Raw genomic sequence first — 12,707 nt, forward strand, 5'->3', positions numbered from 1 at the left:
ATGAAACTCTGAGCTTGACCAGTCCGACATGCTTGACCGGAAAAGATGACCGGAACTAGGGCTCCAGTGGTGTGCTGGCAATGTCCATACCATCTGATCCTTAGTCCACGTTATAATCCTGACCCTTGGTCCTGATTACCTCATTTGCAATGCGTTGACTGATAACTACCATGGACTGCATGCACGTGGCCATCGGATCTGCCACCTCAATTAATGAGGGAGATCTGATGGCCCTTGTTTTTTTGATTTAATTGATTTTCTGTTTTATTATTTTAAATTCCATTTTCTTTTTAAATTCATAATAATTTTAATTTTACTCCAAAAAACATGAGACTTTCACCAAAAATATTTAATTAATTTCCTCTTCCATATTTTGAATTAAAATCATTTTTTGGATTAGATTTGATATTTTTTTGTGAATTTATTGTTTTTTGACTTGTTTTTAATTAATTTTAAATACTTATGACTTTCCAAAAATTCCCAAATTTTCTTTCTAAGGTCCTTTGACCTTGTTTGACCTAGGATAAATCCCTTGGCCATTTATTTGATGATTTGAAGGGATTTGAGGTTTTTCCTTTTTAAAAATGCATTTTTATTCATTTAAAATTGATTTTAATATGATTAATTGTTGAAATAATATGTTGAGCTATTCGGTTGACTTTGTGTTGTTTGATCTTCTATTTGGCCTTGATCATGGTTGATTTGAACATTGATTTGATCAATACTATTGGATTTAGGGGGTTGATGAAGTGTAAACTTCATCCCTTAAAATGAATGGATAGTATTGATCAGATGAAATTCCTCTCTTGATCAATTTGGGTTTCCATTTCCATTTCCCTTCATTTTCATCCCTCTTCTTCCCTAATCCTTTATTGACCAATGACTTCTCAAATAATCAAAGGCAGTTGATTCATCAATGACCTTGTGCCAAATGAATCAACATGAGCTTGATTGAGATAGGTTCATCTCCTTTTGTTTTTGTGTGTGGTATTCTTTAGGATATTGGTTCTTTGTACCATACCTCTAGCATGCATTAACACCAATATTTTATGGCCCGACCTCAGATAGTTGTGACTTCTACATAAGTCCAATTACGATTCACTACGCCAAAAATGACTTTTAACAGCGCATCTTAGACAACGCTTATAAAAGAAAGCGCTGTCTAAGGTTAAAATTAAAATAAAACACGGAAAATGTTCCAAAAAAATAATGAAAGCGCTGTCTAAGGGGGGGTCTTAGACAGCGCTTTCTAAAAGCGTTGTCTAAGACCCCCCCTTAGACAGCGCTTTTAGAAAGCGCTTTTAAATATAGACCTTAGTCAGCGCTTTTAAATATAGACCTTAGTCAGCGCTTTTGATAAAGCGCTGTCTAAAGTCTTTAAATTAAAAAAAAAATTACAGCTTCCATCTGGATCTTCCTAAGCCCTAATAGAGGGAAAACCCCCAAATAAAACCTAATTTTCCAGATCACATGATAGCGATGGAATTGGAACTCGCAAAGGCATAGTCTATGAATTCTATAGCCTGGAACTACACTACGGTGGCAATCCAAGAACAAAATCAAAGGAGGGGCGGAGGATCACTTACCTACCGGAGTAGCTCCGGCGGCTCTTTAGGAGCGGCGTTCGTTAAGGAAATCCCAAATATCCTTCCTCTTCAGGCGGTGCACTTGTTACTCGCCAATCTTATGCTTACATTTTCGCTCCGGTCACGCGTTGTAATCATGTGCGTGGTGATTGATGGAGGTGAGTGTAGCTTCGTGTTCGTGTTTCTATCGTGGACTTCTTGATTGAATCACGATGATGATGATTGAAGACCGAGACTGAAGCATGAGAGAATGATTTGAGGTGACGACAAAGATGAAGATTGAAAAGCTCTTCTCCTCCCAAAGCTTGCAGGGAAGCGTTCTCTTCTGTTTGCGTGAAAGTGGATCTCCAATACACGCAGGTATTCTTCTCTGATTCGATTCTCCCTCTTCTTCTTCTTCGGTTCTTTGATCTGTTTCTCCTTCTTGTTTTTGAGACTTTTCACTTGAGTTGTTGTTGTGCCTCCTTCGAAGATTCGTGACCGAAGATTCTCTTTCTGATTCGTATGTTGGTTGTAGATTGGTTGCAGGATGAAGATTGATGAATTGGAGAAGTGATTGAAGATTGAAGAATTGGAGAAGTGATTGAAGAGTTAAGAATTGGAGAAGTGATTGAAGAGTTAAGAATTGGAGAAGTGATTGAAGATCCCCCAGAATGAAGATATGGAAAGGTATTTATACAGATTTCCAAGTTTTTTAGAACTTAAATTAAAAGTTAGTTAGGAGTTTAGATTCTGTTAGGAAGGTTATGAATGAAAAATGAAATTGAAAGGTTAATTCTTCATTATGTTATGCTAATTCGGTTAGATTTAAGTTGGTTGAAGTTTGGAGAGTTTGTTATTTCTGTTAGAAAGTTAGTTAGAGGTTAGTTGGGTTGGAAAGTGACTTTCTGTTACAATGAAATTGTTGTTAGTGACCTGTTATTACCAATCGATGGTGTCATGTTAGCCTATTAATGGGGGAGTTAATCATGTTGCAACTTCTGTTAGATTGATATTTCTCAATTAACTAATTTATGTTAAATGGATTGGAAATCAAGTGATGAAGCTGCTATGTGGATTTGGTGAATGACTTATACATGACAGTCTGAACAGAACCATGAATTGTATGTAGACTTGCTTTGAAATCTTTGTTGTGATTTTTGGTGAGCTTGCTATTGGTTGTGAATTGAGGACTATGGATTCTGTTATATTGTGCAGGTTAAGGTTAAATCAGTTGGAAACTATTGGCGGACTCGTAGATTCTGAAAACGGGCTCCTGAGTTCTTTCATTTTGCAGGTTGTATACGTATTTGAATATTGCTATACATTGCCATGTAGATATGGATTCTCTTGTCATTGGATGCTTGGATGTCTGCATTGTGTTTACCGTATGACTCGGTTATCAATGTCAATTGTTAATGATTGGTTTAATGGTGAGTCGAAGTTATCTTGCAGGTTTGAAGTTTATGAATGACCATTGGATTTAAGCGGTGACCTGCTAGTACCGGTAAGTTAATTCAGTCGAATTAGAATTTCATTGGAATTGTTAAAACATGGTTCAGGTTTATGAAAATTCGGTTTGTTTTGATTAGTAGAAGTTTTAGTTAGAGTGAATAAAATTTAAACATAATGCTAATGAAATTTTAGTTAGAGTGATGTTAATAAGTAGAGAGTGTCATTCGGATTCTTAGCACCCGCGACCGTCTTCAAATCCAATGTATGTATAGAAGGACTTATGAGCAAGCAGGGATTGATACACCGGGGAATACTTCTGGTAGTACTAAGGAGCCTGCAATCGGTTGGATGACAGCATTTCTATTTGTGACCAGTTTTGTTGGACTTTTAGCTTTGGTTCTTATTAGAAAGGTTTCTATTTTAATATTGAATTGAATGGCTTCATGATTCTGTTCATTCAAATGTTGTTAAAAGATTCTGTCCGTGAAGTGTTAGTTTTGTGTTGAGAGTTTTAATTTCACAAGGGATGGAATGTTGCTAAAGAATTTGGTTCTGTTTGACCTGAATGGTGCTGATGATGAAGTTTGTGTTGTTTAACAGATCATGATAATAGACTACAAATTAACTTATCCAAGTGGAACTGCTACTGCGGTTCTTATTAATGGATTCCATACACCTAAAGGAGATGTCATGGCCAAGTATGAACCTGTTTTGTCTTTTCTTTTGTTTTTAGTTTTAATGTTTTGGAGTTTCTCAAATTTGTTTAACTTCTTTTGCAGGAAGCAGGTTCATGGATTCGTGAAATTCTTCGCATCGAGCTTTGTCTGGGCATTCTTTCAGTGGTTCTTTACTGGTGGAGATACTTGTGGATTTGTTCAATTTCCTACTTTTGGATTGCAAGCATGGAAAAACTCGTGAGTTCTCTTTTGTTTTTTGTTCTACTACTAGTAGTACTAAAAGTTCTCAACTACATATGAAATAATTATGTAATTGTTGCTGATTAAAGCGCTACAATTTTGCAGATTTTACTTCGATTTCAGTATGACTTATGTTGGAGCAGGAATGATCTGTTCTTATCTTGTTAATTTATCATTACTTCTTGGTGCTGTGGTTTCATGGGGCATCATGTGGCCGTTAATCAGAGGACTAAAAGGAGAATGGTTCCCTGCAAATATAAAAGAAAGTAGCATGAAGAGTCTCAATGGTTATAAGGTTTAAGTTTAGCTAGAATTAATTAAAGGACCTTAATAAAAAGATATAAAATTATTTCTTTTTACACCTTAGCTGATTTTTATCCCTTGCTTCAGGTTTTCATTTCCATTGCCTTGATTCTTGGTGATGGGTTTTACAATTTTGTCAAAGTTCTCTATTTCACTGCCACAAATATCCACGCCAACATGAAAAAGAAGAATCTTAATAATACATGTAAGTAAGTGATAGCTTATAATTTTTCCAGTCCTTGAGGGTTTCGTTCATACTCTCAACATACTCTCCTCATTTGCAGTTTCCGGTAACCAGAAACAGTTGCCTCTTGATGATCTAAGACGCAACGAAATGTTTGCGAGAGAAAATATTCCAATATGGTTGGCATGTACAGGGTACATATTTTTCTCCGTCATCTCTATTGTTGTAATCCCGTTGATGTTCCCTCAGGTGAAGTGGTATTTTGTCCTGTTTGCATATATTTTTGCGCCTTCTCTTGGCTTCTGCAATGCTTACGGTGCTGGATTAACCGATATGAACATGGCTTATAACTATGGAAAAGTAGCTCTCTTTGTACTTGCAGCCTTGGCTGGAAAAAGTGACGGTGTAGTTGCTGGACTTGTAGGGTGTGGTTTGATTAAATCAATTGTTTCGATTTCATCTGATTTGATGCACGATTTGATGCACGATTTCATCGGATTCTTAGATTCCCACCGATGTATGTATTTCTAACTTATGAGTTATTTTTATATTTACACATATCTCATATAATTAAATAGTTGGAATTAATTCAAAATATGTTATATTATTATGTAGTACTTTGAGGAATTCAAGTGTGCATTTTATACAAAGGATCAAGTGGACGAAATCAAAGAGGAGTGGTGTCAATTCATGATAGAGCTCAATGTTTGTTCATAAATTTGTGTAATTAATGTGTACATTTGTAGTATATGTAATGACTTGTAAATGTGTACATAAATTTGTATATATTTTGATACATTTAAGGCAAAATTGGTTTGAATTGGTATATATATATATATATATTTGTTAGCCAAAAATTGGTAGAAAAAAGGCCAAAATGGCATATATAAAATGTGATAATTGTCTGTCAAAATCTGGTTGAAAACAGGTAGAAATTCTGATTTATAAACCTGGAAAAAATGTGGTTTAAAACAAAAGCTTCAAAAAATTTCGTATACCTTAGACAGCGCTTTTGTAAAAAGCGCTGTCTAAGGGGGGGGATTAGAAAGCGCTTTAGGCAAAAGCGCTTTCTAAGGGGGGGGCTTAGACATCGCTTTTTGAAAAGCGCTGTCTAAGGTATACCTAAAAAAATTAAAATAGGAGGGTCTTAGAAAGCGCTTTTGGCCAAAGCGTTGTCTAAGGGGGGGGGGGGCTTAGACAGCGCTTTTAAGATTTAAAAAAGCGCTGTCTAAACCTTTAGCAGCGGAGGTTTAGACAGCGCTTTAAAGCGTTGTCTAAGGCTAAAAAAAGCGCTGTCTAAGGTCTTGTTTGTTGTAGTGATTGCTTAACATAGAGATAAATTTTGTCCCAAAGGCACAACATTCTTGTAAGTGAGATTGTAAGTCTTCTATTCCCCATGGTATTGTGTGAAGACTTAACCTTTTTTCCATTTATGAGAGCTAGTGACATACTTGTTAATCTATCCAAGTTGGAGCCCTTATCATAGATGATGTCTTGGTTCATGTCTTCATGTTTGTGAGTGGATGGTTGAGTGTTCTCCAAAGAATGACTTAAACAATGGTTTCCTTCACTAATATTTGACTAACATTTCTTTATTTTTGCTTTATATTTAATGTCATTTACTTAATGCAATTTAAAATTTAGTACCTTTATCATTCATTGCCATTTACATTTAATGCAAGATATTTATGTTTCAGTCATTTTTACTTTGCTCACTTGAGCCATATCTTTGTGCTTGTATATATTGCGTGCTTGTAATTTTGTTCTGTTTATGGTCTTAGGACCTTAAAATACCTAATAACAACAAAAACCCTAAAAAAATATGTTGGTGGACTGTTGGACCTCTGCCCTCGACTTGATATGAACTTTTGGACTTAGAGTAGGCAACATCCTTATGCTTTGAAGGACTTGGCCAATGCCATTATTTGATACTGATTTATCTTGGCCAATGCCATTCATCTGATACAAGCCTTGGGGCCCACTTTGGTTTATCTGTTATTTTGTCTTTGTGCTTAAGTTGTTATCTTGACCTATTTGTCCATATATGATGATTGTTCCTATGAGTTTGCCACAAGAAATATTTCATCCGATACATTTGAAGACACTAAGGACTGCTTACTTTTGGAATGCTTGCTTGGATTCTGGATATCTTTATTTGATACCTTTGATCTTCATATTGATTGCTTGGATGTTTATGTTTCTTGCTCAAAAGTCCAAAGAAAATAGGTTTCTATTTGACATTCTTGTCTTGTGGGTTGCATCCCATTGGTAAGATCTTTTCAACTCTAAACTTTTAAAATTTTGTCTAGGATAGTCCCTTCAGCTCCTCCTTCCCTTCTTAAATTTTAAAATCTTGACCTCCTTTTAAAAACCTTCTTTGTTTGTGTTTTTCAACTTATACTTGTTTTAATGAGTAGAAACTTTGGCCTTACGCCATTGATTTTCAAAATATTTTATTAATCAAACTTGTAAATGAACTTAATTATATTGACTTTAATTTCAAAAGACAAAAAGAACTAACAACCTCATCTAATCCTTTTGGTTATTTTGTGTCATTTGCTGTTAAACTTTTCAAAGAAGGGTATTTAGATTTGGGTTATCTATGGTTGAGATAAAATTCTCCCATTCCATGATATTGATTATAAATCTTTCCATTTATTAAGGGTTAGTGGCATACTTGTTGATTGAATCCAAGTTGGATCCCTCCTTCTTAAGTCTTGTAAATCACTTATTATCGGTGGATGTTTGGTTGAGTATTCTCTCATTGATAACAAAAGATCTTCAAGCTTTTGTTAAAACCAATCCACCAATTTCTTTGAAATTTTTACCATGAACTACGGGGTTTTGATCCCTCATTTTTATGTTGGTACGTAGGCATAAAACCAAAGGTCTTGTCAAACACGAAAATATAATAAATGAATTCTTTTTCTCATCCCCCCATTCTATATTTTTTAGCAAACATCATTTTCAACTAAAACACTTGCACACAAAAAGGGATCCATAGGAGTACCTAGGACACTTTGGGTGCTAATACCTTCCCTCTGTGTAACCAACCCCCTTACCTGTAATCTCTGACATTTTATTAGTTTTGATTTGAGAACTTATTATCTTTGGGTTTTGTTCGTACTTTTTCCTTTTCCTGTGGAAACAATGAAAGCGCGGTGGCGACTCTGGTTTTATTGACGTTAAGTTAACCAATAGCTCAATGGTCATGAATTTACCGCTACATCATGCCTCATCCATAAAATGATTCAAGTGAAGTTCTTATGTGTTGTTTATCCAATAAAGGACTTGAAGCCTCAATATGTGAAAGATAGGAAGTGTGAAAGCTTGCATGATCGTGTAAGAGTGATCAATGTTTGGTATAAACATAAGGGAGTTTTCGTAAAGTAACATAGCTAAATCACAAACACACTAAAAATATTTTTCGAAGCCTCATTTATTCAAATAAATTCATCAAAATGACTTTGGAGCCTATCTGGATGATTTGAGAAATGTTAGATCGATTAAGGCAAGTTTTTGAACTCCCTAATCAATTAGACCAAGTGCATAATCGATTAGATAAGAGAGAAGCAAGTCTATAATCGATTATGACAGTGTCTTAATGAATGATAATGACTCTCTATAAACATTTTCCAAAATGGGCACAAATAGTTGATTATTTATGGTACCTATAATCGATTAGTCTAAGGGCCTAATCAATTAGGCAATCTGGCGCAACGCGAAAAACAACCGGCGGAAAAAAAACTAGTTTACAGAGCCGCCACCGACGCTATTCATCCTATGACGGAAAGGAAGCGCAGGACTAACCTAAGAAAGGGAAAGGAACGGTCTTACGACCAGAGATTACAAGGTACGGGAGTCGGTTACGCAAGGGGAAGATATTAGCACCCCTCACGTCCGTCGTACTCGACGGGATCCACGCTCAAAAGAATAGGAAAAAAATAGAATAAGGTTGCTAGATAACTGCTCAAAGAGAATGCACAAACTGGAATAATAAACAGGTGAAAGAAGACTGAGGAAGGGGACTCGGCAGGATGTCGCATCTTGGGCCTATGTAGTTTGTCAGAAATAAACATCAGAGTCGACGTAGTTCGGGGAAATGGGGAACATGCTCGCTAGGACATCGCATCCTATGCCTACGTATCTTCTCTATCCAGAGAAGAATCAGAGCATTCGTAGCTCAGCTAACGCACGCCGAAACAAACACCAAAAAGAGACGCTGAGACGTCAAAGGAACACTCAAAAGGAAACAGAATGCCAATACACGGGCTTATATCCGACTCCAAACAAACAACACAAACAAGGAAACAGAATGCCAATATATGGACTTACATCCGACTCCAAACAAACAACACAAACAAGGAAACATAATGCCAATACATGGACTTACATCCGACTCCAAACAAAAGCACACGCTAACCAGCGAACACCAAAGAAAAAGGTTATCAGATTGACAAACTAATAGGGAGTCTGGAACTCGAGCCTAATAGTTGTCACACAAACACAAAGAGACGCTGAGACGTCAAAAGAAACAAAAGGGTTGAAAAAGAAAAAAAGGGCGCCCGGAGAGATCTCGCTCGATCTCCTGCCTACGTATCTCATCTGGTATGAGAATCAGGGTGACGTAGTTCCCCTTAACAGGGGAGAAACTCTCTCATAACCAGAGACCAGGGAAGCAAACAAACTAATGGGGAGACTGACTCGAGCCTAATAGTTGTCATGCAATCCATAATCCCTAAGTTGAAGGTCTCTAACAGAACCTAACTCACACAGGAAGCAAGTCAGTTCAAACAGCAAATAAACATCAACACAATTGAACAAGCATCACACTCTATATAAAAACAAGAGGCTCAAACAAATGGTTGGGCTTTAGTCAAGAGGGGTCATATCAACCTCGACAAACAAGCCAAAACTGTAGGGGTATGCTGAAGCTCTTAACCACTAACATTGAGAGTTAGGGTGAAGCTGATGAAAGGTGGTAATGAGGATGAGACCTCATGCTCTTAACCCTGGCCAGGGTGAGCTCAAATCAAAGAAAGCATGGGGATCCAGAAAGAGGGACCCTATTCCACTTGACTGACTCTATACACAGATCTTAGGTACTTGTTCAAGAGCATCAACACGTAGTGCAAGCATAATGAACGACTCACTGAATAACAGGGGATTGATTGCTAATCCCTTCTATCTGTCAATTGCCTCTTCACTTAGGAGGACTTATCAAGTAACATGCCTCACTTGGAGGTCTTTGGCACAAATGTAAACAATCACAATCAGAGCCTCTTAAGGAGGACTTCAGCCAAATGCCTGCCAAAAAGGTGGCAGGACTTCCAGACTACATGGAGAAAGAGGTAATTACCTAAGTGGTGTATCAACCACACTCCAAAGCTTAAGCAAAAGCTAGCTAGAAACTAATGTACCTGTACAAAAGCTTAACAGTTAGTATCTCAGACAACCAATCAGAAAACACACAGTGAAACTATCCAATATCTACACAATGCAAGTCATAAGTGCAAGCACTCAAGTGAGTTCATCACATCAATTGACCTACAAGACAACAAGAGTTAGTAATCAAAGGTATTGGCATCTCACAAAGCGAAACCAAACCAACCATTAATGCCAAATGCTCAAACTTGAAACACAAAGCACAATTAGTATGTGTACAAACCACTAGTACAAAGACTAGGTTCAAAAGCAAGTCAAAAGACCAAAACAGAATTCAATATTTTGCACAAAGCATATTCAATCAATCAAGAAGAAGTCCTCAAAAGGACCAATGCCAATTCATAAAGAAAATGCTTCAAACAATTCATGTCATGCAAAGGCAAACAATGTGCACAAAGTTGGACATCCAAATTAGAAAATCCAAATCAAAACAGAAACACAAGCAATGACATTGAAATTTTTTATGTGAGCTTATCATATTATGAATGATCATCATGCCAAAAATAAAATCCAGAAGAGTCCAAATGGTATATGAATAAAAATGCACAAATGTAAGGCACAAAATGTTACACCAAATGTCACACTACATGTCCATGTGTCCAAAACAGTGATGGCATATGATAAAAATTCCAAACCAAAGCTCAAACATCAAATCACATGTGAGGATCAAGCATGCCAAATTTCAGATCAATTGGATTCAAGATGAGCATTTCACAAAGCATTTATCATGACATATCAAACTAGCACATGGTTCAAACAAACAATCACAATTAAAAATCCAGAAACACAGAAATCGTGAAATAAATGCTATAAAAATCTAGAGATTAAAACAAGCATGTGAAAAAAAGTTGGGATCAATTTGGATTAATCTACTATTTTTAATGATTTTTTGAAGTTGAAGAAATAAAATGAAATAAAATGAAATAATGGAAAATGGAATTTGAAATAAAATCAGAATATGCATGAGGCCAGGTTCGAACACGCACATGGCAGGTCAGATGATAATTCAAATTAAATTCAGAAAATGCACAAGCGGGGAATCGAACGCACGCAAGGAAGGATCAAAACTCAAAATTCAATTCATAAAATGCACAAGCCAGGATTCGAACACACGCGTCCACAGTCAAATGAGAATTCAACAATTAAATTCAGAAACATGCATGAGCCAAGGATCGAACTCATGCACGCAAGGGACAATGGTGCACACACTCAGCACGGTCAAAGAACACATGGCAAGGTCAATGCATGATAACCAATCAAACTGCTATGCTAGCACACAGTCAGCAACACACAAGCACAATGAAACGCTGTGTTTCATTAAATTTTGTGGAAGCACACATCAACGGTCTTGATACACGCAGGCGAAGTCAAACGCATCTAGGCCAATGAAACATACACGCTAGCACCACAGAAGCAGGCCACGCAAGCACGAGCCCTAGCGCATAACCAGACGCCGGAACAGTAGTTTCGGTCGTCTTCTCCGACCAATCCCACGGCGGAACTTCAAATATTTTTCCAGAATTTGCTAAAATGTACATCAATAGAAAGGTCTTTCCATTTACATCTCAGATATGCTATCAAATTCATCTAAACCATCCTATATTTTCCAGATCGAACGAAAACTTTTTCATGATAAAAACTTATATTCATCCATACATGTTCAATTCTTCACCAAAATCAATTCTAAACATATCAACATGCTATGCATAACAAGATCTACACAATCATGTACATAAAATAGCAAAATGAGAGAATCTAATTCAACCTACTTGGAATTGCAGTGTACTGAATTCGTATCTTCAAGCCTCCAAACTCTCCAGATCTTCTTCCTCAACCTTGCTGTGAAGCTTTATGCACAAAGAATCCACTGAAACCTTTTAGATCCACTTCAATTTCAAGCTTCCATCAAGATGTTCATGCATAAGACCTGCTCAAAATCCAGCTCAATTATCCAATCCAATGGTTGAATCTTGCTCAGAATTCCACAAGGAGTAAGAATATGCAAAGAGAATCAAGGTTTGTGTGAAGAATTTTGGATTTCGAAGAGAGAGAAATTTTGGAGGGAATGTGAATTTTCAGATCTGAAAAGTTAGTTATTATGAGCAAAATTAGTTAGGGTTTGGCTTTTATATGGTTCACTAATGATGCTGTTAATCCAAATTAGGCTTGATTAATCTTGATTAAGGAAATGTGAGGTGTAGTGCAAAAATGGAAAGTGTGCTTAGCATGTACATGCCACACGTGAACAGTGCCATGCTGAGCCTCAATTTCACTTAAAATCATTCAATAATCAAGATGGAAGTGGTAATTGGCTTGCATGATCATCCAAATTTGAATTGTCAAATTTCCCTCCAAAATGCACATGTGTGAACAAATGATCATATGAGCTTCTTTCATGCAAGGCAATGGTTGATTTGGAATCTCTTGGTCATGACAAGCATTTTGCAAAAAGAGTGGACCAATTTGGAGTTTTGAATCAAAAGTTATGCCACTTTGAACTTCCATGTATACTTTGTGATCATTTGGCCATAACTTCTCAACCAATCATCAGATGGACATGATATAGGTCCAAGTACATCTCCATGAGTGATGATGATCCTTCATTTGAGCTTGATTATTGGTTGTGTTGGCTAACCTTTGTATGTTTTGTAGGCTTTGAGAACCAATTCATTTGTGCTTGTGGCTTGCTCATTGTTGTCTGATGATGCTTATCTGTCTGTGTGATATTAACTGTTGATTGTTTGTCTGTACAGTTGAACTGATTGGTTTAGATTTTTTTCACAGGTACCTAAGTTGCTTTGAGTTCATTTTGAACTTGCTTTGCTAGCTTGTGGTTTG

At 36.6% G+C, this 12,707-nt stretch overlaps 1 protein-coding gene across 1 annotated transcript; it reads left to right on the plus strand.

Annotated features, from left to right (window-relative positions):
* The first annotated feature begins 3,554 nt into the window (after positions 1-3,554).
* Positions 3,555-12,053, plus strand: LOC127079983 (metal-nicotianamine transporter YSL3). The gene is made up of 6 exons (XM_051020330.1): positions 3,555-3,718; positions 3,800-3,934; positions 4,043-4,232; positions 4,328-4,445; positions 4,525-4,941; positions 12,034-12,053. Exons 1-6 carry the CDS (start codon positions 3,624-3,626, stop codon positions 12,051-12,053), a joined length of 975 nt encoding a protein of 324 aa, XP_050876287.1. The 5' UTR covers positions 3,555-3,623.
* Positions 12,054-12,707: the final 654 nt, after the last annotated feature.

This window comes from Lathyrus oleraceus, chromosome 5 (assembly GCF_024323335.1).
Source record: "Lathyrus oleraceus cultivar Zhongwan6 chromosome 5, CAAS_Psat_ZW6_1.0, whole genome shotgun sequence".
Taxonomy (NCBI): Eukaryota; Viridiplantae; Streptophyta; class Magnoliopsida; order Fabales; family Fabaceae; genus Lathyrus; species Lathyrus oleraceus.